The 26159-nt window shown below is 37.8% G+C and overlaps 2 protein-coding genes across 2 annotated transcripts; both read right to left on the reverse strand.

Annotated features, from left to right (window-relative positions):
• Positions 1 to 9126: 9126 nt before the first annotated feature.
• mphosph6 (M-phase phosphoprotein 6) lies at positions 9127 to 12641 on the reverse strand. Its single transcript, XM_083974169.1, has 5 exons — positions 12485 to 12641; positions 11647 to 11759; positions 10836 to 10926; positions 10637 to 10740; positions 9127 to 9454 (listed from the first exon to the last, which is right to left on the reverse strand). Exons 1-5 carry the CDS (start codon positions 12530 to 12532, stop codon positions 9304 to 9306), a joined length of 507 nt encoding a protein of 168 aa, XP_083830295.1. The 5' UTR covers positions 12533 to 12641; the 3' UTR covers positions 9127 to 9303.
• A 3772-nt stretch (positions 12642 to 16413) lies between these two features.
• snx20 (sorting nexin 20) lies at positions 16414 to 22227 on the reverse strand (the record flags this gene model as incomplete). The annotated part of the gene is made up of 4 exons (XM_083973731.1): positions 22133 to 22227; positions 21132 to 21274; positions 18096 to 18440; positions 16414 to 16740 (listed from the first exon to the last, which is right to left on the reverse strand). Exons 1-4 carry the CDS (start codon positions 22176 to 22178, stop codon positions 16414 to 16416), a joined length of 861 nt encoding a protein of 286 aa, XP_083829857.1. The 5' UTR covers positions 22179 to 22227.
• Between the last annotated feature and the right edge of the window lie 3932 nt (positions 22228 to 26159).

Raw genomic sequence — 26159 nt, forward strand, 5'->3', positions numbered from 1 at the left:
CTCAGAGCTGCTGCTGCTGAAGGTCAACAGAGCTGAATTTCACAATAAAGTTTGTTTTTAAAGGAGTTAATGTCTTTAAAGCTCCTTCAGAATAAAAGTATACGTTTGTATTAAAGTTCCTTCAAAATAAAAATATACGATTGTATTAAAGCTCCTTCAAAATAAAAGTCGATGTTCGTATCAAAGCTCCTTCAAAATAAAAGTTGATGTTTGTATTAACCTCTTCATGCAGAGGCCATTTTTGGCAATTTCCGCCTGTTTTTGTATCACTGCAATTAAAGCTTAATAGCCACAGAAGTACTAATCCCACAACTATGGTTTATGGCTTAAATGAAAGACAACCTTTGTCCCTTTACATCTATATCTATAAAATATTGAATTGAGTCATTCCATAAAAAAATGGGCTTCTGGAATTGCTATTTTTTTTTGAAAAAAAAAAAAACGAGTTTGAAATTTTTGGTGAAAAGGTGATATATCAAAATCCTAATTATAAAACAGGTTGAATTTTACATATATGGTTCACACACTCCCTGTCCACATGTGTACCAAATTTTAGGTTGATATGTAAAACTACTGAGGCACTATAGAGTTTTTCCAAACAGTGTCCCTTGGCGATGTACAGTGTGCAAAACCTGTCCAAAATTGTCCAATTTGGCTAAAATGCACACTGCAAGATTTAAGTGAGATTTTTTTTTTTCCAACAGATAACCTATTGGGGCCAATCACACACTTGATGGGTTTTAGGAACACCAGTTACATAAGTAAAATGCCATTTGAAAATTTTATTTCTGGGGATGAATATTTAGTGTCCAAAACCCATCCAAACATGAATTTACCTATTTTCGCCTGTATTATATTGTTATTTTCCTTTAAAACTCCAGAAGTAAACATCCCACAACCATCAGTGATGGCTTAAATTAACAAGGACATTTGAAATAGTTCATTTTGTCTTTTATTATTATTTTTAATTAAACTTGGGGCAGTAAAAACACACTTTTTGTGTCGACTTGTATTGCTTACATGTTGACACTAGGGGGAGAGGGAACCACATGAACCAGCTGGGTGCAGGCTTAAGCTTTGCCCAATCAGGGATCATTATATATCAGGTCACACCTTAGAGTCTCTGCTATTGGACCAAAAAGTTTTCACCCCCGTGACTTTGATTGACAGGCGACGAGAGATGCGCAAAGCGGGTGCGCAGTCTGCCGGAGAATGCGAGTAGTATTAGAACTGCGGAGTTACGTAAAACGCCGTGGAATATCTGGTCACGATGGATAAAATCAATCAATGGATTATTTTCGAGCACATGTTCAGCTTTTAAAAAAGGGTAAGCTTGTAATTTTATTCAGTGTTTTAGTGGGTCTATTATTGATTATTGTCCGTCTTTTTCGGCACTCGAAAATGACTTCCGGGTTTGTTTTTGTTGAGTGAGCAGGCTGGTTTAAACCTTTGATGGGGTAAAAACTGCATTTTTGTGCTTTGCTTTTGTTTATATGACAGAAAACGATTTTTTGGTGGTGAAAGAAGAGGTGTACAGATGGTACATATATGTTTAAATCACCTTCGTTGTTGACGTGACGTCACTTGCGGGCTGCCGTAGTCTGATATTGTTTGAGACATTTTCAGTGACTGTGAAAAAACCGTAGCACCTAGAAACTTCATTTTTTTTTCTACCTGTTGCTGAAAGTGTCCTTAAAAGGTCTGTGGTGGAGTTTTAATTACAGCATGCCTACTTTTCGTTATATTAAGGACGCCGTTCGTGTGTTATTGATTTGGGACGCCGGCGTCCCAACCACTAGGGGGCCTGCGTGAACAGGTTAAAGTTCCTTCAGAATAAAGGTCGATGTTTGTATCAAAGCTCCTTCAGAATAAAAGTAGATGTTTGTATCAAAACTCCTTCAGAATAAAAGTAGATGTTTGTATTAAAGTTCCTTCAGAATAAAGGTCGATGTTTGTATCAAAGCTCCTTCAAAATAAAAGTATACGATTGTATGAAAGCTCCTTCAGAATAAAAGTAGATGTTTGTATTAAAGTTCCTTCAGAATAAAGGTCAATATTTGTATCAAAGCTCCTTCAAAATAAAAGTATACGATTGTATTAAAGCTCCTTCAAAATAAAGGTAGATGTTTGTATCAAAGCTCCTTCAAAATAAAAGTTGATGTTTGTATTAAAGCAACTTCAGAATAAAGGTAGATGTTTGTATTAAAGTTCCTTCAAAATAAAAGTATACGATTGTATTAAAGTTCCTTCAGAATAAAGGTAGACGTTTGTATCAAAGCTCCTTCAAAATAAAGGTAGAAGTTTTTATTAAAGTTCCTTCAGAATAAAGGTAGATGTTTGTATTAAAGTTCCTTCAAAATAAAAGTATACGATTGTATTAAAGTTCCTTCAGAATAAAGGTAGACGTTTGTATCAAAGCTCCTTCAAAATAAAGGTGGAAGTTTTTATTAAAGTTCCTTCAGAATAAAGGTAGATGTTTGTATTAAAGTTCCTTCAAAATAAAGGTAAATGTTTGTGTTAAAGCTCCTTCAAAATAAAAGTATACGATTGTATTAAAGTTACTTCAAAATGAAGTAAGATGTTTGTATTAAAGTTCCTTCAAAATAAAGGTAGATGTGTGCCTTAAAGCTCCTTCAGAATAAAGGTACATGTTTGTATTAAAGTTCCTTCAAAATAAAAGTATACATTTGTATGAAAGCTCCTTCAAAATAAAGGTAAATATTTGTATCAAAGCTCCTTCAAAATAAAAGTAGATGTTTGTATAAAGGTTCCTTCAGAATAAAGCTAGATGTTTGTGTTAAAGCTCCTTCAAAATAAAGGTAGATGTTTGTGTTAAAGCTCCTTCAGAATAAAGGTAGATGTTTGTGTTAAAGCTCCTTCAGAATAAAGGTAGATGTTTGTGTTAAAGCTCCTTCAAAATAAAGGTAGATGTTTGTGTTAAAGCTCCTTCAAAATAAAGGTAAATGTTTGTATTAAAGCTCCTTCAAAATAAAAGTTGATGTTTGTATTAAAGCAACTTCAGAATAAAGGTAGATGTTTGTATTAAAGTTCCTTCAAAATAAAAGTATACGATTGTATTAAAGTTCCTTCAGAATAAAGGTAGACGTTTGTATCAAAGCTCCTTCAAAATAAAGGTAGAAGTTTTTATTAAAGTTCCTTCAGAATAAAGGTAGACGTTTGTGTTAAAGCTCCTTCAAAATAAAAGTATACGATTGTATTAAAGTTACTTCAAAATAAAGGTAGATGTTTGTGTTAAAGCTCCTTCAGAATAAAGGTAGATGTTTGTGTTAAAGCTCCTTCAAAATAAAGGAAGATGTTTGTATTAAAGTTCCTTCAAAATAAAAGTCGATTTTTGTATTAAAGTTCCTTCAGAATAAAAGTATACGATTGTATTAAAGCTCCTTCAAAATAAAGGTAAATGTTTGTATTAAAGTTCCTTCAAAATAAAGGTAGATGTGTGCCTTAAAGCTCCTTCAGAATAAAGGTAGATGTTTGTATTAAAGTTCCTTCAAAATAAAAGTATACGATTGTATTAAAGCTCCTTCAAAATAAAGGTAAATGTTTGTATTAAAGTTCCTTCAAAATAAAGGTAGATGTGTGCCTTAAAGCTCCTTCAGAATAAAGGTAGATGTTTGTATTAAAGTTCCTTCAAAATAAAAGTGTACATTTGTATGAAAGCTCCTTCAAAATAAAGGTAAATATTTGTATCAAAGCTCCTTCAAAATAAAAGTAGATGTTTGTATAAAGGTTCCTTCAGAATAAAGCTAGATGTTTGTGTTAAAGCTCCTTCAAAATAAAAGTATACGATTGTATTAAAGTTACTTCAAAATAAAGGTAGATGTTTGTGTTAAAGCTCCTTCAGAATAAAGGTAGATGTTTGTGTTAAAGCTCCTTCAAAATAAAGGAAGATGTTTGTATTAAAGTTCCTTCAAAATAAAAGTCGATTTTTGTATTAAAGTTCCTTCAGAATAAAAGTATACGATTGTATTAAAGCTCCTTCAAAATAAAGGTAAATGTTTGTATTAAAGTTCCTTCAAAATAAAGGTAGATGTGTGCCTTAAAGCTCCTTCAGAATAAAGGTAGATGTTTGTATTAAAGTTCCTTCAAAATAAAAGTATACGATTGTATTAAAGTTCCTTCAGAATAAAGGTAGACGTTTGTATCAAAGCTCCTTCAAAATAAAGGTAGAAGTTTTTATTAAAGTTCCTTCAGAATAAAGGTAGACGTTTGTGTTAAAGCTCCTTCAAAATAAAGTAGATGTTTGTATTAAAGCTACTTCAAAATAAAGGTAGATGTTTGTGTTAAAGCTCCTTCAGAATAAAGGTAGATGTTTGTGTTAAAGCTCCTTCAAAATAAAGGAAGATGTTTGTATTAAAGTTCCTTCAAAATAAAAGTAGATTTTTGTATTAAAGCTCCTTCAGAATAAAGTATACGATTGTATTAAAGCTCCTTCAAAATAAAGGTAATGTTTGTATTAAAGTTCCTTCAAAATAAAGGTAGATGTGTGCCTTAAAGTTCCTTCAGAATAAAGGTAGATGTTTGTATTAAAGTTCCTTCAAAATAAAAGTATACGATTGTATTAAAGCTCCTTCAAAATAAAGGTAAATGTTTGTATTAAAGTTCCTTCAAAATAAAGGTAGATGTGTGCCTTAAAGCTCCTTCAGAATAAAGGTAGATGTTTGTATTAAAGTTCCTTCAAAATAAAGTATACATTTGTATGAAAGCTCCTTCAAAATAAAGGTAAATATTTGTATCAAAGCTCCTTCAAAATAAAAGTAGATGTTTGTATAAAGGTTCCTTCAGAATAAAGCTAGATGTTTGTGTTAAAGCTCCTTCAAAATAAAAGTATACGATTGTATTAAAGTTACTTCAAAATAAAGGTAGATGTTTGTGTTAAAGCTCCTTCAGAATAAAGGTAGATGTTTGTGTTAAAGCTCCTTCAAAATAAAGGAAGATGTTTGTATTAAAGTTCCTTCAAAATAAAAGTCGATTTTTGTATTAAAGTTCCTTCAGAATAAAAGTATACGATTGTATTAAAGCTCCTTCAAAATAAAGGTAAATGTTTGTATTAAAGTTCCTTCAAAATAAAGGTAGATGTGTGCCTTAGAGCTCCTTCAGAATAAAGGTAGATGTTCGTATTAAAGTTCCTTCAAAATAAAAGTATACGATTGTATTAAAGCTCCTTCAAAATAAAGGTAAATGTTTGTATTAAAGTTCCTTCAAAATAAAGGTAGTTGTGTGCCTTAAAGCTCCTTCAGAATAAAGGTAGATGTTTGTATTAAAGATCCTTCAAAATAAAAGTATACATTTGTATGAAAGCTCCTTCAAAATAAAGGTAAATATTTGTATCAAAGCTCCTTCAAAATAAAAGTAGATGTTTGTATAAAGGTTCCTTCAGAATAAAGCTAGATGTTTGTGTTAAAGCTCCTTCAAAATAAAGGTAGATGTTTGTGTTAAAGGTCCTTCAGAATAAAGGTAGATGTTTGTGTTAAAGCTCCTTCAAAATAAAGGTAGATGTTTGTGTTAAAGCTCCTTCAGAATAAAGGTAGATGTTTGTGTTAAAGCTCCTTCAGAATAAAGGTAGATGTTTGTGTTAAAGCTCCTTCAGAATAAAGGTAGACGTTTGTATAAAAGTTCCTTCAAAATAAAAGTAGACGTTTGTGTTAAAGCTCCTTCAGAATAAAAGTAGACTTTTGTGTTAAAGCCCCTTCAGAATAAAGGTAGATGTTTGTATTAAAGCTCCTTCAGAATAAAGGTAGATGTTTGTATTAAAGCTCCTTCAAAATAAAGGTAGATGTTTGTATTAAAGTTCCTTCAGAATAAAGGTAGACGTTTGTATCAAAGTTCCTTCAAAATAAAAGTAGACGTTTGTGTTAAAGTTCCTTCAAAATAAAGGTAGACGTTTGTGTTAAAGTTCCTTCAAAATAAAGGTAGATGTTTGTTTTAAAGCTCCTTCAAAATAAAGGTAGATGTATGTGTTAAAGCTCCTTCAGAATAAAAGTAGATGTTTGTATTAAAGTTCCTTCAGAATAAAGGTCGATGTTTGTATCAAAGCTCCTTCAAAATAAAAGTATACGATTGTATGAAAGCTCCTTCAGAATAAAAGTAGATGTTTGTATTAAAGTTCCTTCAGAATAAAGGACAATATTTGTATCAAAGCTCCTTCAAAATAAAAGTATACGATTGTATTAAAGCTCCTTCAAAATAAAGGTAGATGTTTGTATCAAAGCTCCTTCAAAATAAAAGTTGATGTTTGTATTAAAGCAACTTCAGAATAAAGGTAGATGTTTGTATTAAAGTTCCTTCAAAATAAAAGTATACGATTGTATTAAAGTTCCTTCAGAATAAAGGTAGACGTTTGTATCAAAGCTCCTTCAAAATAAAGGTAGAAGTTTTTATTAAAGTTCCTTCAGAATAAAGGTAGATGTTTGTATTAAAGTTCCTTATAAATAAAAGTATACGATTGTATTAAAGTTCCTTCAGAATAAAGGTAGACGTTTGTATCAAAGCTCCTTCAAAATAAAGGTGGAAGTTTTTATTAAAGTTCCTTCAGAATAAAGGTAGATGTTTGTATTAAAGTTCCTTCAAAATAAAGGTAAATGTTTGTGTTCAAGCTCCTTCAAAATAAAAGTATACGATTGTATTAAAGTTACTTCAAAATGAAGTAAGATGTTTGTATTAAAGTTCCTTCAAAATAAAAGTCGATGTTTGTATTAAAGTTCCTTCAGAATAAAAGTATACGATTGTATTAAAGCTCCTTCAAAATAAAGGTAAATGTTTGTATTAAAGCTCCTTCAAAATAAAGGTAGATGTGTGCTTAAAGCTCCTTCAGAATAAAGGTAGATGTTTGTATTAAAGCTCCTTCAAAATAAAGGTAGATGTTTGTATTAAAGCTCCTTCAAAATAAAGGTAGATGTTTGTATTAAAGCTCCTTCAAAATAAAGGTAGATGTGTGCTTAAAGCTCCTTCAGAATAAAGGTAGATGTTTGTATTAAAGCTCCTTCAAAATAAAGGTAGATGTTTGTATGAAAGCTCCTTCAAAATAAAGGTAGATGTTTGTATAAAGCTCCTTCAAAATAAAGTAGATGTTTGTATAAAGCTCCTTCAGAATAAAGGTAGATGTTTGTGTTAAAGCTCCTTCAAAATAAAGGTAGATGTTTGTGTTAAAGCTCCTTCAGAATAAAGGTAGATGTTTGTGTTAAAGCTCCTTCAGAATAAAGGTAGATGTTTGTGTTAAAGCTCCTTCAAAATAAAGGTAGATGTTTGTGTTAAAGCTCCTTCAAAATGAAGGTAAATGTTTGTATTAAAGCTCCTTCAAAATAAAAGTTGATGTTTGTATTAAAGCAACTTCAGAATAAAGGTAGATGTTTGTATTAAAGTTCCTTCAAAATAAAAGTATACGATTGTATTAAAGTTCCTTCAGAATAAAGGTAGACGTTTGTATCAAAGCTCCTTCAAAATAAAGGTAGAAGTTTTTATTAAAGTTCCTTCAGAATAAAGGTAGACGTTTGTGTTAAAGCTCCTTCAAAATAAAGTATACGATTGTATTAAAGTTACTTCAAAATAAAGGTAGATGTTTGTGTTAAAGCTCCTTCAGAATAAAGGTAGATGTTTGTGTTAAAGCTCCTTCAAAATAAAGGAAGATGTTTGTATTAAAGTTCCTTCAAAATAAAGTCGATTTTTGTATTAAAGTTCCTTCAGAATAAAAGTATACGATTGTATTAAAGCTCCTTCAAAATAAAGGTAAATGTTTGTATTAAAGTTCCTTCAAAATAAAGGTAGATGTGTGCCTTAAAGCTCCTTCAGAATAAAGGTAGATGTTTGTATTAAAGTTCCTTCAAAATAAAAGTATACGATTGTATTAAAGCTCCTTCAAAATAAAGGTAAATGTTTGTATTAAAGTTCCTTCAAAATAAAGGTAGATGTGTGCCTTAAAGCTCCTTCAGAATAAAGGTAGATGTTTGTATTAAAGTTCCTTCAAAATAAAAGTATACATTTGTATGAAAGCTCCTTCAAAATAAAGGTAAATATTTGTATCAAAGCTCCTTCAAAATAAAAGTAGATGTTTGTATAAAGGTTTCTTCAGAATAAAGCTAGATGTTTGCGTTAAAGCTCCTTCAAAATAAAGGTAGATGTTTGTGTTAAAGCTCCTTCAGAATAAAGGTAGATGTTTGTGTTAAAGCTCCTTCAGAATAAAGGTAGATGTTTGTGTTAAAGCTCCTTCAAAATAAAGGTAGATGTTTGTGTTAAAGCTCCTTCAGAATAAAGGTAGATGTTTGTGTTAAAGCTCCTTCAGTATAAAGGTAGATGTTTGTGTTAAAGCTCCTTCAGAATAAAGGTAGATGTTTGTGTTAAAGCTCCTTCAGAATAAAGGTAGATGTTTGTATTAAAGCTCCTTCAAAATAAAGGTAGATGTTTGTGTTAAAGCTCCTTCAGAATAAAGGTAGATGTTTGTGTTAAAGCTCCTTCAGAATAAAGGTAGATGTTTGTATTAAAGCTCCTTCAGAATAAAGGTAGATGTTTGTATTAAAGCTCCTTCAAAATAAAGGTAGATGTTTGTATTAAAGCTCCTTCAGAATAAAGGTAGATGTTTGTATAAAGCTCCTTCAAAATAAAGGTAGATGTTTGTATTAAAGCTCCTTCAAAATAAAGGTAGATGTTTGTATTAAAGCTCCTTCAAAATAAAGGTAGATGTTTGTATCAAAGCTCCTTCAAAATAAAGGTAGATGTTTGTATTAAAGTTCCTTCAAAATAAAGGTAGATGTTTGTATCAAAGTTCCTTCAAAATAAAGGTAGACGTTTGTGTTAAAGTTCCTTCAAAATAAAGGTAGACGTTTGTGTTAAAGTTCCTTCAAAATAAAGGTAGACGTTTGTGTTAAAGCTCCTTCAAAATAAAGGTAGATGTTTGTGTTAAAGCTCCTTCAAAATAAAGGTAGATGTTTGTGTTAAAGCTCCTTCAAAATAAAGGTAGATGTTTGTGTTAACTTTGTGATGTCACAACTAAGCCCCGCCCCCTCACCACCACCTGGACCCACCATCCATCCAACAACAACTGGCAGGATTTTACCTTTACCAGAGATCTAGTGGGTTTTTATTGGATCAATGAGTTGACACATGACACCGCTGGACACTGAGGTGCGTTTAATGACTCACTGTAAAACTCTGTAAAACTCAGCGTCTCATTGGTAAAAACAGGATGTATAACATCCACTCAGCTTCATCTGTACGAGCTGCTGCTGCAGCCGCACACGCAACAAAAACTACACAAAAACAGCAAAAAGATGAAGGTATAAAAATCAGAGTTCAGTCCTGTGGCTTCAGAAAAGCTCTCTTTGGTTCTGTCGAGTCCTGGTTCTGGTTCTGGTTCTGGTTCTGGTTCTGGTCTTGGTCCAGCGTCGCTCGGTCGCGCTTCTTCACAAACTTCTTCTTCATGCTGCCGACCAGACTCTCGTACCTGGAGACGGAGGACACACAGGAAGTGACATCAGCAGGAGAGGACGCTACAGTCCAGTTTGTCCCTCCCGGTGTGGAAAACAACATGGCTGCTTCCACATAAATTTGCTATCTCCAATAAAATCAAAGAAGTTCAATATAAAATTATACATAACATTTACCCCACTAACAAATTTGTGTCAAAATTTGTCAATATTGATGCTAATTGTGTATTTTGTGATGCCGAAGTGGAAACAATTAGGCACTTTTTTTTTTTTTTAATTAATTTTTGCCAGATTTTTAGGAAAAAAATTGAAGCTTACATCACATCACATTCCAACATACCAATTAATTTGATTTTTTTTTATTTTTTTTTTATTTAAAGGTTTATTTGAAATGGGACCTCACATATTCATGAACATACAAAAAAAACAACAATTAATTGCAGTAAATATGTCGGATTTAGCTGGGAGCTAATTTCCATCCGTAATCCCATGACACATAATTAAATACAATTACACTCAGACATTTGAAAACGATAAACATTTAAAACGATAGACAATAACCTCCGTAGGGTGTTTAGCAGCAGTTACAATTACAGTGTTGCAAATTACTCAGCAGGTGACAATGCTAGGCGACGCATTGCCACCTGCAGAGAGAAAAAAATAAAAAATAAAAAGAATAATAATAATAATAATAAATAAATAAAATAAAATAAAAATAGATAGATAATAATGCTAAAGATATACTGTTATACTATAATAATAAAGATAGCAAAATGCAACACTTAATTAATTTGATTATTCTAATTGCAAAATTCCACATAGGCCTACATAAAACCAAGTTTTCCAAAGGTCGACCTTTCTTTCCTGTTTTTGAAGTTGATTTCAAGAACTATTTTGAATGTATTAAAAGAATTGATAATAAGAAATGTATACACACTGTTGACATAACTGAAGAAATATTTGGAGAAACGTAGGCTAAATCTCTTGCCCTTTTCTTCCTTCTTTTTATTTAATTTCATTTATTTTATTATTATGTTTATGTTACTTATATAATGACTTACGCACTTCATCCACTTTATGTCTCATACTGTATTTTTTTTTTTTTTTCTTGATGCCAGACTTTTTGTATTGTCCATGGTCGATGTTCTGACTGTGATTGGAACGTTTAAATAAAGTTTGTCCCTCTCGAGGACCCTTACCTCAGAGCCATCTCCTCATCGGTGACGTCCATCTTCATCCTGCTCTGCTCCTCCTCTTCCTCCTTCTCCTCTTCGTCTTTGGGATTCAACAGCGCCATCAGTTTCTGACAAAACAAACACACACGTTGCCGTCGGTTACGCTGATGATGATGATGTCACAGGTCTGGTCACGTGACCCCCCCAGAGGAGACACACCCACCTCCACGTCGGGGTTGAAGCCTCTGAAGGAGATGCGTCCGAAGTTGAGCTGCTCACAGGGAACGAAGCTCTTCTCCTCCAGCACCAGCGTCCTGACAACCACCACAACAACAACTAAATAAATTTTTTTTTGAGAAGTGTTTTAACTTTTTTTGAGAAATATTACCACTTTTTTTTCCTGAAATTTCACAAAAACTTTTTGAAAAATTCGCATCAATGGCCCTAATGTCAACGTACATTTTACTAAGAAAGTAACTTTATTAAAGGGATAGTTCAACATTTAGTCAAATCGGCCCATCACCATAATCCCTATAGTCATAGCAGTAGATTTGTTACCTTTAATTGTCGGTGCAAGCTGTTTTTAGAACGGCGGAGCAGAGCCGTGAGCTGCTCAGAGCTACGCTACAGAGGCTCATTATGGGATTTCTTGGTTTCCCTCATCAAACTCATCAAATACACAATCCAACAACTCCACAACGCTCTGGTGGACAAGTTGTGAGCTGCACATTCACCACGCTATGAGATAATAACACAACGTTACCACACAGAGTTGTTTTAGAGGGAAATTCATGTAAAACCACTGATGCACGTTGCCTTCAGGGACCTTTTCCTTCAACAGTCTCTGTATTTCCCTCTAAAACAACTCTGTCTGGTAATATTGTGTTATTATCTCATAGCGTGGTGAATGTGCAGCTCACAATTTTGTTTTCAAAATGGGGGTCCATGGTCTAATCTGTGTCAGTTTAAGGTCGTTGATGTAAAGGTTTGAGAGCCGCGGCTCTAGAGGTGAATAAAGTTTTCTCTGGACTCACTCTTTAGCAGCGAGCTCGGGCAGGTCCAGGTACCAGTGCTCGTCACTGATGATCCTCCTCTCGTCCTCCTCCAGCTGCTTCTTGGTCTCCGCATCCAGACCTCGCTGCATGAACTACACACACACACACACACACACACACACACACACACACACACACACACACACACACACACACACACACACACACACACACACACACAGAGGAGATGATTGGTGAATTCAGATTTAGATTCAGATTTCTTTGTCCTTTACAGGAAACTAGTTTTCACCTCCCCGTACAAAAACACACAACCTCAAGATACATAAATACACACATTACATCACCCACCCATACACATTAAACAGGAACACACATTAACAACACAATCTGTTTAGTTCTGTTATAGAAAGTACGGGTTTAGGGGGTGACTGGGGTCTTGGGTGATGGTGAGTGCTCTGCGTGTTATGGCTATGGTGTTGAGGTCAGAGAGGATGGAGGGGGGGGGGGGCAATGATTTTGGCAGCTCTATGTGTGATTTGTGTCAGTCTTTTTGTGTTGGGGGATGACAACATGTTGAAAAAGCATGAGGAGCAGTAATGACTGATTTTGGGTGAACTATCCCTTTAAATGAGCCGGATGGGACCGTTTCTCCAGATCTATAGATCCTATAGAGCTTTAATGAGACCACAGCTCCTCTATAGCAGCGCTCATAGGGAGATGGTCATGCTGCTGATCGTGGGTTCGATTCCCATGTTGACGGAGAAGGAAGCAGCAGCAGCTCAGTTAGTTAGCTCTGGAGCTAACACACACACACACACACACACACACACACACACACACACACACACACGCCTACCTTCATGCGCAGCAGGTTCTTGGACAGTCTCACTGACTCTTTGTCCATGTTTCTGTCCCGGTTTGTCCCTCTGAGTCTCGGTGTCTCAGTGTCTCTTTCAACGTGGAGCAACAACACGAGTCAGACCGGAGCAGCCGAGCACCGAGCGGAGCTAGCAGCTAACAGCTAGTTAGCAGCTAGCCGCTAACAGGCCGGCTAATCTACCGCTGACATCATCGATGAGCTTCCTCTTCCTCCTCTCTACCTCCCCCTGCGGCCTGGAGCTGCTCTTACTTACAGTAATAATAGTTCTTGGTTGAAAGCTGCAGTGAAAGTTAGTTATCAGGCGACTGAGTGAAGTGAAGGACTGAACACAGTGAAGTTAGTCACTAAACACCCTGACGAAGACCGTCTGGTCCAAACCGGTCTGCGTCTCATATTTTAATAAGAGTGAGATATGCCCTCATTTTTTCATGGTTTTTCCTCAGTGGATGTGAGGGTCTAAGGACAGAGGATGTTGTTATCATGGGATGTAAAGCCCTTTCAGACAAACTTTTGGTAAAAACTGCAATTGCCTTGCCTTGCCTTGCCTAATTAAAATAAAGGCTTTTTAAAGAACATTCCTTGGCTCGTCGGAGCGCCTGAAGTAGCCTAAGCTGTTTTGCTTTTGCTCTTTTTACTTTGAAGTTAGTTTTTAGTTGGATATTTGACAGACATTCGCTCCTACTCAATATATTAAAAATTCATAGAAAATATAAGATGTGTTTAAATGCAATAACAACAGGTGTGTGTCATAGAGCAGCTTAGCTCTACCATCCTGTGTTGGTTTAGAGTCAACAGGTCACATGACCTGGGAGTTATTGAGCTCTAATGCGCATAGCCTATTTACTGTATAAAATATTGGCCTATTAAAACTTCATGTGACCTGTTGACTCAACACCAACACAGGATGGTAGAGCTAAGCTGCTCTATGACACACACCTGTTATTGCATTTGAACACATGTAATATTTTATATGAATTTTTTATGTATTGAGAAGGAGCGAATGTCTGTCAAATATCCAACTTCAAACTAACTTCACTGCGTTTAGGACTGAAGCTGTCAGTGTCAGAGCTGAGTTACACTGAAGGAACTCCTCTAAGAATAAACCATAGAAGAAATATCCCAGTTAAATGGTCAGAGGGAGTGAATTTCAACTGTATTTTGACAATAAATTACAAAATAATACTAAATATAAAGGCCTACATTAGGAATCCTTACACACGGTGTCAAAATATGGGGTGGCCTAATTCTAATACTTTAGTTTTAGCCTCAAAAACATTAAACATTTTTGTATCTAGTGGAATTTTAAACAGGTTAATTCATCTATTAAAAGCATGAAACATAGGCTACAAAAGATGTTTCCTAATAGAGAGGGAGGTTATATGATTCAAACTGATTCATCTGCTTTTATTTTCTGAGCTGAAACAACAAAGACAGAAACAGGAAGTGTTAGATAATATTTATTGATTATGATAATATTATATTATATCTCTATATGATCAGAGAGAAACACTCAATCACTTCACTGATTTCTACATAGAAACAACAAGACAGAGTTCAACACAGGTTCAAACTGTGTGTGTGTGTGTGTGTGTGTGTGTGTGCGTGTGTGTGTGTGTGTGTGTGTGAGTGTGTGTGTGTAGTCAATCAGTTCTTCATCCTGTTCCTCGTTGTCGTCGTTGTGTTGAAACATGTTGAGACAGTTTGAGTTGATCAACGAGCAGCAGCAGCAGCTTCCTCTGCAGCATGACACAGCACAACACACACACACACACACACACACACACACACACACACACACACACACACACACACACACACACACACACACACACACACACACACACACACACACACACACACACTTTCTTTTTCTATGGATGGTTGTATTGTTCTTCTATTGTATGATTTGTCTATTTGTCTTATATTGGGATTGCTGCTGAATTCCCGTCTGCACAACAGATTTACCGTCTGGTCCTATTAAAGGTATAGTACGTATCTAGCGGTGCGGTTGCATCTGAACGTATTCTTGATGTTGCATTCAGGTGAAATGGGGTAGACGTCAGACAGACAACAGACGCTGCATGTACACTGCAAAAACTCAAAATCTGTCCAAGAATATTTGTCTTATTTCCTGTCAAAATGTCTCATTTTAATCTCTTTCCACTTAAAATAAGACTCGTCAACTAAAAATGAACTTGTTTTTAGATCATTTTCACTTGTTTCAAACTAATTTTCACTTGAAATAAGTAGAAAAATCTGCCAGTGAAAGTAAGTTTCTTGTGCTTGTAATAAGAAAGAAAAACTTGCTCCACTATCAGATTTTTCTACTTATTTCAAGTGAAAATCTGCTTGAAAGAAGTAAAAAGTGTCTAAAAACAAGCTGCTTTTTATGTGATGAGTCTTAGAAATAAGACAAATAGCCTATTCTTGGTAAGATTTTGAGTTTTTGCAGTGTAACAGGATAAACAAGCGTCTATGTAAACAAGTGGCCTGACAACATGTTGTCATGGTGATGTGGTATTGTGACAACATGTTGTCATGGTGATGTGGTATTGTTTTAGTAAAATGACATCCGGTTGGTTTGCCGACGGCCGTCTGCCTGACTGCACCTGAATGCAACACCAGTGCCTCCGTCCTTCCTCACACTACACAGTGGTGACAGTTTTAACAGGCCGTTTCCGTGGTTACCTACGGTCACGATGCAACATGGCCGCCTCGGTTCGGTTTCCGTGGTTACCTACGGTCACGATGCAACATGGCCGCCTCGGTTCGGTGCGTCGCCCACTTATGTATTTGTAACGACTTGTAACAACTCATTCTAAGGAACCAGAAAGCTTTCATTTGTAGCAGCTGAGATTCACCTTCAGTCAAATACATATTTATGAAAGACAGGTTTGATTGTTTTGTGAACAACTTTTTTATTGCTTTTAAAGGGAAACAAGTAGCCCGATAGAGGTAAAAGGTACATTGCAACATAGTAAAAAGTAAAAAATAAATAAATAAAAGAATTTTAAAAAAGACAGGAAAAAATGGAATCTCTATTAAACTCTTACAGGGCATGAGAGACCATGTTTTAACAACAAATGCAAATACAAAATAGTTAGAGAGAATAGTATCAGCTCCAGCACCGTGCATTCTTGCCACTGAAAGCTCCATATTTATTATGTCAATGTCAATGTGTTAAACCAATGGGGCTTGGTAACTGTATGTGGAGGTTTCCAGCGTAAAGCCAGCATCTTTTTGGCAGCAGTGATGCCCGTTAGGAGAATACGTCTTTTCCAGCATGTCAACTTTAACGAGGTGGTATCATTTAGGAGTAACACAATGGGAGAACAACGACTTCCAGTACATAAAGTAGAGCAAACTTCACCCCAAACAAACTTCCCAGTACATATGTAGATATGAGCCTAGAAGTCCATCTGAGATGAAAGACAGATTTGATTTTTGATAATAAAAAGCCCAATAAGTTACACACTTGGGCTTTAAAGGGACAACGAGGAGTTTTGTTAAAGTGAAGTGTTTCCACACTACATTTATGAGCCTCCGCACCGTGAAATTCTTTGACCGGTGCAAGACAGACTCATGTTTTCATTCATCAAGAATTAAAGTCAGAGGTTGGAAGACGATCACATACCGTCGTAGTTCCCACCATAAACGGAGATTCGGCGGCGTTATTCTCATGACTCGCCACGAAACCGAAAGTAAAGAAACGCTGGTCGGCTCGCCCAGCATTTCCACCACCACTAATAATAACAAAATAACCATAGAGACAAAACCATAGATTTATCTAAAATGGACCATTAACAAGTGGTAACGGAGATTCATCCACATTAATATCAGACTTTTTTATAACCAAATAGAAACTCCTGGTTGTCCCTTTACAGAGACTGTGAGCCTTGGACCAATCAGAGGAAGTCCTGCACCACCAGCTCCTTCAGCGTGCGGGCCGTGACCTCTCCTCGCTCGGCGTCCCTCAGCAGCCGCAGCTCGTCCTGTATCTGGGCGACGGGCCGTCCCAGCTGGTAGCCCAGCTCCAGCTGCAGCTCCAGCAGCGCGGCGCGGTGCCGCCGCAGCCCGTAGCGCCGCGCCGCCGGCAGCGCCCGCTGGGCCGCCGCCACCGCCTCCTCCGGCTGCTCCAGGTCGCGGTGGCACACGGCCACGGCACACAGGGCGGGGACCAGCAGCGTGGGCCGCTGCCATGGCAACAGCTTCTCCTGGATCTCCACAACCAGCTGCACACAGACACACACTTCATCAGCTGTTTCATCAACGTGTGTTTTCAAAAGCAAAGCATCTGGACTCATGTAGCTTTATATAAGGACATTGAAGAAAATCTAGACGATTATACAGTTTTTCTTCTACAACTAATCCTGTTACTTGGGAAATTTCATATTCACAAGAAAAAATGGACAAACTGTAAACCAAATGCTGATGTTTATTTTTTAGAACTGCAGCAATATGCTGCTAAAATAAATAAAAGACTATAAAAATAAGAAGCTATCAGAACAAACCAAGTTCTTGAAAGCTTCAATGTGAGTAATTATTGTTTCAATTTTTTTTCTTTTTTAAATTTTGCCACTTTTCCTAGAATTTTTTTGACAAATTTTACCAGTTTCTTCTCAAATTTTCTGTAATACTTTTTACATTTTTTTAAAATAAATTTTACCCATTTTGTATTATTGTTTGCCCCCCTTTTTTCTTTCTTTTTTTTCTTTTTTGAAATGTTACCACATTTTTGTAATATATATATATATATATATATATATATATATATATATATATATATATATATATATATATATATATATATATATATATTTTTTTTTTTGTTTTTTTTACCACTTTTTCTGGAATATTTGAGTAATTTTACCAGTTTCTTCTCAATACATTTTTTTTATTTTTTAGTATTTACTATGTACTATTTTGACTTTTTTAAAATGTATTATTGTTTGACTTTTTTTTTGGGGGGGGGGGGGGTTACCACTTTTACTAGTATTTCTTTGAGAAATTTTACCAGTTTCTTCTAAAATTTTTAAAACCTTTTTTTTTTTTTTTTTGAATTTTACCATTTTTCTGAGAAATTTTACCAGATTTAAAAACAAAAAAATGTTTTACCACTTTTTTCTAAACCATTTTCAACTTTTTTTTGAGAAATTGTACCACTTTTCCTCCAGAAATTTCTCTATAATCTTTCAAAAATGTACGCCTAATTTAAACGTACATTGATTGTTTGTGTATTTCTGCTGTTTCTGGGTTTATTTTATTTTATTTTATTATTATTTATCATTTATTATGACATTTAGTTTGTTTTTAGGAAGGGGCGGGGGGATTATGTGTGCATATTATGATCCGTACCGGTTATGTTTGTTGTTCAGATCAGATCAGATGAACTTTATTGTCCCCAGAAGAGGAAATTCGTCTTGGGCAAAAGTGCACCGTGTAGCAACAAGACATGTAAGCAGCAATAAGCAGTGACAGTGTTGTTGTTGTTGTTGTTGTTTGTTGTTGATATGTAGGCTATGTGTGTATGTTTGTATCTATATTATTATTACATTTTGATATGTATGTGTGTATATATGATCGGTACCTTGAGCTGCTGCAGCGCGGCGTTGAACTGCCCGGCCCTCAGCAGCCCGTGGCCTCGCCGCTGCTCCGCCGCCGTGAAGAAGGCGGAGAACAGCGGCGAGCGGCGGACGCAGCGCAGCGCGTAGAGCCGGGCCAGGTAGTCCTGCAGGGAGCGCCGGCGCTCCGAGATGACCTCGGCGCTGAAGTTTCCCGTCAGGTGTTTCCGTGGCAACAGCACCTCCTCCAGCTCCTCCACGAACTCCTCCTGCAGCCGCTGGTGCAGCTGCAGGAAGTCGCTGTAGCGGCGCTCCACGGAAACACGGTGCTGGTCAAAGCTCCCTGAACGCATCACCACCACCTCGTACACCTACACACACACACACACACACACACACACACACACACACACACACACACACACACACACACACACACACACACACACACACACACACACACACACACACAGGCTCTGAGCCTCTCTTCTGATTGGCTGACTGTTTCCTAAACTGGTCCAATCCACCACTTTCCGGAGAATGCCGCTGGGTGTGGCCATGACGCTCCATTCCACCGTTACTGTATTGTTGACAGCATAGCCTGGTTGATAGACATCGGCCGTGACGACTTTATTTATAATCATCACCTCATTTTAATGAGAACAATACGGACGAGGTTTTAGCTTTATGTCACATTTTCACGTCACTATATCACCGCTGTGACTACTCTGATGTTTATGAAGTCTATAAAACCAATTGTTGAACAAACATTTTAGATTAGCTGGGCTAACCGTTAGCTGTTAGCCGTTAGCAGTATCTTAAAGGTTGACTATGTAGAAATACAAGAACAACAACAGAAAAAGAATTCCAGCAGTCGATTGCCAGACCGTTACTAGGTAAAACGGGCCGTTGCTAGGGACTCCGCTCTGATCAGAGGACACAGAGGAGGAGAACTAAGCAGGATATTTACCTTATGTTTCATTTTCACCGTCATTAACAGCATAATAAATGACTTGTAGCTTGTTACAGGGACAGTGGAGGCTCTCTGCCTTCACACCGCTGCTGCTCAGAGCCTCAGAGCCTCCGCTGTCACTGCTCTCCTCAAGTTGGAAAAAAAAAAAAAAAGGAGCTCCGTGGCACCGAAAGTCCGCGACGATAAACGTGTTTATGACAGAGAAGACTACACAAATACACCCATCCTAACATGTATATGATAATCCATTGATCCACCGATTGATTATTAAAAAGGCTTGGTTGGAAACAAACGCATAGGACCGGGAGGAGGCAGGAAAACAGCTGAGAACTGAGCCACATGTCGGCTACAGGCAGGTACGAATGTAAACAGAACGTTGACAGAAAGTCAGTTGTCGAGCCCGTCAAAAAAAATTTAAAATAATAATTCAGACTAAAAAAAATTTTTTTGTGGAAAAGCAATACTTTCATTCTGTACCCCTCTAAAGGCCCCATGGATGTATTATTTTTGAAAAAATATAGCTTTTAATAAATATTCTACATATTCAACCTTTAAATAACTCAATAAACGGCCCATGAAATAAATATTTTCTCCAGCGGATATCCTGGACCTAGTTGCTGTTAGCTGTCAGCAGCAGCAAAGCTAACAGCTAAGATAACCATGACTAATTACAAAAACGTGCACACAGAAATAGTAATGTTTGTTCAATAATTAGTTTTATAGACTTAACAAACATCAGATTTAGTCTAAACGGTTTTGGCGGCCCGGAGCCCCCACATGTGGTACCTACACCGGTGGCTAACGCTACCAGTTAGCCGCTAACGCTACCAGTTAGCCGCTCGCTAGAATGCTACTAAAACCCACTTCCGTTGTGGTGTGACGCAATGGATCATGGGAAAATAAAGTGGTGGATAGAATCAGAGCAGATTTCAGAATAAAACACTCAGAGAAACTAAATCCTACAGGTTGTTGGATGGTGTTGTCCAGGTGCTGGGGAGGGAACCGTGTTTCTAATCCTTAACGATTCTGGATCAATTCATAATTTTCAAAAATAGGCTAGTTTTTTTTATGAACTCTCTGCGTCCTGACAGGCTTCCGTACCGCGCTACAGTGAGCCAATCGGATCGTGAGACACCCAACGATTCCCAGCCCTATCCACCTTCTTCCCAACGTCAAAAACGTAGCCTGTTTTGCCGGTTTTTTGCTCTTCCGGTGGAATTTTTATGTTTACGTTTCCATGGTTTCGGTAGTCGCTGTAAATGCATGGATTTTTTTTCATTTTTTTTCAATGAAAGTCTGTAAAACGCATGGATCATCACAGCAGCTTTTAACAGTGGATATCACACAAACTGACATCCGTGTTAAAGCAGTACTAAAGAACTTTCAGTTTTGGTTGAGTTTGGCGGCGCCTGTGGACCAAAGCGGTAGTGTTTTGCCTGAAGGAAGACTCCATTTCCCATGAACACTAGCATGAAGCCCCGTAAATATCCTGCATTAAAATTAACAAAAGACATCAAAACTAAGTTTCTGTTTCCAGTGGATCATTTCAAAGTGAAAACACAAACATAATCCATTGCTAAAGTGCCGTTTTGCCTGTTCCCTCCTTGTTGTGACTCGCAAAAGTGAAAGTGAAGGAAGACTCCATTTCCCATGAACACTAGCGTGAGAGCAGGGTTCCTACCATGCTCCTCAAAGCTGCTTAGTGCCAGAGAAAGAGATACAGACCATAATGATACAGACCCCCTCAGGCCATGACAGAGGTGTCATTCAACTTGTTGTAAGTCGATGTATCATCACAAAAGTTATGAAAATATTTTATGAAGGTTGAAAAGTTCCTTAGTGCTGCTTTAAAAGCCAGCATTAATAGACCCATGCGTTTACCGTAACTACGACAACGACTGAAAACCATGGAAACGTAAAGGTACAATTCCACCGGAAATGTAAAACCAGCTTCTGGTTTTGACCATATGTGGATTGGATGGAAGGTCCAGGTGGTGGTGGGCGGGGCTTTGCTGTGACATCACAAAGTGACAGGAAGTCCTGACGGCTGTGTGTGTGTTTAGTGTGTGTGTGTGTGTGTGTGTCTCACCACGTGTTTGGACAGCGTCTCCTCGACGACGCGGCTGCTCGGGATCTCGAACAGGAGTCGGACCGGTCGCTCTCGCTGCTTCACGGCCTTCAGGTTCTGCTGCAGCTGATTGGTCGTTAGGCTGGAGCAGCTGGGGGCTTCGTCTGCACACACACACACACACACACACACACACACACACACACACACACACACACACACACACACACACACACACACACGCATCAGAAGGTGTGTTTTACAGTGATGTCACCAGGTCACTGCACTGCAAAAACTCTAAATCTTACCAAGAATATTTGTCTTATTTCTAGTCAAAACAAATCTCATTCTACTTAAAATAAGACTCATCACATTAAAAGCAGCTTGTTTTTAGACACTTTTTACTACTTTCAAGCAGATTTTCACTTGAAATAAGTAGAAAAATCTGATAGTGGAGCAAGTTTTTCTTTCTTATTACAAACACAAAAAACTTGCTTTCACTGGCAGATTTTTCTACTTATTTCAAGTTTTCAATTCAGTTTTATTTGATAGAGAGGGACAGTACCAGTTCTAGCTACCAAGCTAATTTCCATTGCCAGTCCCCCTATGCTCAAATAGAAACAAACAGGTTAAGAAAAGTACAAGTAGCCTACAATATACTCCTTATTTTTTTAAAGAAAAGAAAAAACAGAGAAAATAATACGATCACATTCACATTATAACACATTTACAACACATTACAATCGTGGTTCACAGTAGGCACAGGTAAAGTGTTAAGGTGGTGGTTAAAGTGCTAGAGTTAATAATTAAAGTGCTAGGTTTCTAGGACAAAGGAGGAGTAAATAAGTGAAAGTTTGTTTGAAACAAGTGAAAATGATCTAAAAACAAGTTCATTTTCAGGTGATGAGTCTTATTTTAAGTGGAAAGAGATTAGTTTTGACTAGAAATGAGACATTTTGACAAGAAATAAGACAAATATTCTTGGACAGGTGTTTAGTTTCTGCAGTGTATGAAGTTCTTACCTGCGGTCCAGGTTCTGTCGGTGCTGGTCTGAGGTTCTGGCTCCATGGCAACGGATCAGCTGGTCCCCTCCTCCTCCTTACTGTGAGTGCTGCTGGTCCTGGTCCTGCTGGTCCTGGTCCTGCTGGTCCTGGTCCTGCTGGTCCTGGTCCTGCTGGTCCTGAGCTCACAACTCGGTCGGTGCTGAGACAACAGGAAGTTTCGGAGCAGCTCGGAGCAGAAGAGGGAAGTGAAACTGAGCTGAGCCGAGACGGGGAAGTTGGTTTCATGGCTGCTGTTGCTCCGGGCGGGCGGAGCTTAGAGTCAATGGGGTGGGGGGTGGGGGGGGTGGGGGTTTATTCAATACATCTTTATTGACAGAAATATATTCAATACAAAGGCAGTTATTATTAATGTACCTTCAAACAAACAATTGAACAACAGCCAGGGGGCTAGGAGGCTATAGGCTATTAAATAAATACAGAGAACAAAGAGCACAAATCATATGTTTTCATAGCTTTCTTATTATTCGAGTCACAGATGCTTTGCATGTACTGTTCCATTTCCTTTTGGAATGCCACAAAACAGGGTTTAGAGTGACTAAATTTAGCTTTGTGTATGTGCTATTTCCCTAATATTATTATCAAGTTTATGACATACAGTTCTTTCTGTTTCTTACTTTTGACGTCGTGGACACCAAAAAGTACATTGTTCCAATCTAAAGAAAGATCTGAGTCAATCTTCAATGTGATGTAACGCATTACTTCTTTCCAGTAGGTGGCAGTAGAGTTGGGGGAAGTGAAGTCTCACCTCAGACTCAGCTGTGACAGGTGTGTCAGCTACACTGGACAGGAAACTCTTCAAAATAAGAGCAGGGATCAGGGAACCATGAAACATTTATTTTGAAATCTGAAGGAAGTGAGTTTGTAAAGACAGAGGAGAAACACTGAGATGAAGATGATGAATGTGACAGAATCACACACACACACACACACACACACACACATAGTAACACACACACACACACACACACGCACACACACACACACACACACACACACACACACACACACACACATTCACACACAGTAACAACACTCCCATATGGTCTAGCGGTCAGGATTCCTGGTTTTCACCCAGGCGGCCCGGGTTCGACTCCCGGTGTGGGAATCAACCTTTAACCGAACAGAACCAGAGGAACCGACCGGCGCCGTCGACTGAAACCACAACACGCTCAGAACCTGAAGAGTCGGTTCTCATGGTAACCAAGAAACAGTTGGTTCTTCCCTGTGGATGGTGACGTCATCAGTGGGCGTGTCTTATTCTAGTTCTGTGACATCATCAGTGGGCGTGTCTTATTCTATCTAGGCTGTGACGTCATCAGTGGGCGTGTCTTATTCTAGACTGTGACATCATCAGTGGGCGTGTCTTATAGACCGAATCTCCTTGTTTACATTCTACTTCCTGGTAGAAAACCAGCTATGTGAATGAGATCAATAGTAACGAACGAGAGTTTAGCTATATATCATATTTTTCACGCCCTATCACCGTTTAGACAAATCTGAAATGATTGAAGAAACATTACTATTTCTGTGTGTGTTTTGTGTTGCTATGTGTTGTATTTATTCAGTTTGGGGGAATCACAGTGTCTAGAAAGCATCAGTGGCTCAGCTGACAGGGACAGCTAACGGTAGCTAAGCTAACGGTAGCTAAGCTAACGGTAGCTAAGCTAACAGCAGGACGTCAGCTGTTAAAACCCTCCCGTTGTGGGACACGACATGAAACTACTCCAGTTAGCTCAGTCATGTTGGAACTCAGATATCCGCTGGAGAAAATATTTTTTCATGGAGCGTTTATTGAGTCACTGAGTTATTAAAGTTAAACAGGTAGCTAACCGTTAGCCCGGCTAATCTATGATAACCATGACTAATTACAAAAATGTGCACACGTAAATAGTAATGTTTGTCCAATCATTGGTTTTATAAACTTTACAAACATCAGATTAGTCTAAACGGTGATATAGTGACATGAAAAAGTAGATAAATATAGCGAAACTCTCGTCCGTCACTATTGTTCTCATGCTGGTTTTCTACCAGGAAGTAGTTGTAAACAACAAGGAGATTCGTCCTATACTAGTTCTGTGACATCATCAGTGGGCGTGTCTTATTCTAGTTCTGTGACATCATCAGTGGGCGTGTCTTATTCTATCTAGGGTGTGACATCATCAGTGTGTGTGTGTGTGTTCTTGTTCTTACTACGTTGTGAGGACGAGTTTTTCACCAACAGAGTGAGGACATTTTTTATAAGTGAGGACATTTTGGCCGGTCCTCGGTCCTGTGTGTGTGTGTGTGTGTGTGTGTGTGTGTGTGTGTGTGTGTGTGTGTGTGTGTGTGTGTGTGTGTGTGTGTGTGTGTGTGTGTGTGTGTGTGTGTTCCCGCCCCCTTGTGGTCACACACTGAAACATCAGGTCACTTTAAAAAGTTTTATTACATCTTTTTTTTGTGTGTTTTTTTTACAATCAAGAAAATCTAGTAAAAGTCAAACTGTTGCTTGTAAAGAAACCAACAGGTGTCGGGTATAAAAGGCACTTTAACTTTAACTTTAACTTTAACTTACATCCTCCATAAAATAACTCTCTTCTCTTTGTACAGGTATTTACAGACAAACACACGGCACAACGTCATCTGCTGTTGCCACGACGACAACGACGATGATGATGATGACGATGATGATAAAGATTCAATCATTAGACATAATCCATCGGAGCCCTTTGACCGGTGTCGTCATGACGATGAAGCTTGTTAACTACAGAAACTAAACGACTGCGTTTTGTTTGTTAGTTAGTTCAGTAAAAACAGGAAGTAAAGGACGACGACAACAACAACAACAACACAACTCAGGTGACTTCCTGTGTCAGAGGAAACGGACGGAATGAAAAGACACACACGCGCGCGCACGCACACACACACACACACACACACACACACACACACACACACACACACACACACACACACACACACACACACACACACACACACACACACACACACACACACGGAGCAGAAGATGACGTTGGATCTTCTTCATCACTTCAGACCTGGAGACTTAACAACAATCTTTCTATAAAAGGAAACTTCATTTTACAGAACTTCAAAATAAAAGTCCTGATGTGTTGTTTAACCTTCCTCTGGTGTTCGGGTCGGCACCGACCGGTTTTTAGGTTTTTAATGTGTTAAAATATCACATTAATGTGTTTATTGCATCACGGCTTTTTGAATTAGGAGCCGTCCACATGAACCCGGGTATTTTTGAAACCGTGTGTTTCTCTTCACGGTTTGTTCTTTCATCCACACGTACTGTAACCGCAGTTGTCGGCTCCTGAAGCCGGAGTTTTTTGTAACCTGAGTCCAGGGTGAACTGTTTCTAAAACTCCGGTTTCAGCTTCATGTGTGGACAGGAAAACCGGACCGCCCCCCCTTAGTTACTGTTGCTAGCACGTCAAGCTTCTCGACACTGACCCATAGATCATCATGTGCTGACCGCTCAGACGCTGAGTGGACTATTATGGCTACTGTGAATATCAATAATCACTAAACATGCGGACACTATAATACAAAATCGTGTGGTCACCATATGTAAACATAATGTTGATATGGTGAAAATCGGCTTTTATCAAATTGTAAATTGCGGTCACTTCCCCACTGTTTTGCTTCCTCCCGTCCTTACATTTGTTTTCAGTGAAGCCTTTCAGAATCAATCAGTGGATCGATGGATTATCGTTACCATGTGTGTGTTTGTGTGTTTTCGTATCCGTCATAAACAAGAGATTAGGGGCGAGGTGTTAGTAGCGCGGATCTGGATGATGAGAATATTCACAGACTCTGGTTAAAATGATGACATTTGTCTTGTTAGGGCTGCGGTATACTCGCTGCTTGATCGAACGTACGCGTACACGTCGCGTCGCGTCTGTGCCGGTCTGTGCATATACCTGTTGCAGTTCTACACAGCCAAAACGCACAATACCGGCGGTCTTGGTTTGACTCCCTG

This window comes from Trachurus trachurus (assembly GCF_905171665.1).
Source record: "Trachurus trachurus genome assembly, chromosome: 6".
Taxonomy (NCBI): domain Eukaryota; kingdom Metazoa; phylum Chordata; class Actinopteri; order Carangiformes; family Carangidae; genus Trachurus; species Trachurus trachurus.

Excerpts from the sequence above, each read along its gene's own strand:
- mphosph6 (XM_083974169.1), bottom strand. The coding sequence starts at position 12,532 with ATGGACAAAGAGTCAGTGAGACTGTCCAAGAACCTGCTGCGCATGAAG. Across the intron at positions 11,760-12,484 it reads AGAACCTGCTGCGCATGAAG|TTCATGCAGCGAGGTCTGGA; the intron begins GTAGGCGTGTGT and ends GTGTGTGTGTAG. Across the intron at positions 10,741-10,835 it reads GCTTCAACCCCGACGTGGAG|AAACTGATGGCGCTGTTGAA; the intron begins GTGGGTGTGTCT and ends TTGTTTTGTCAG.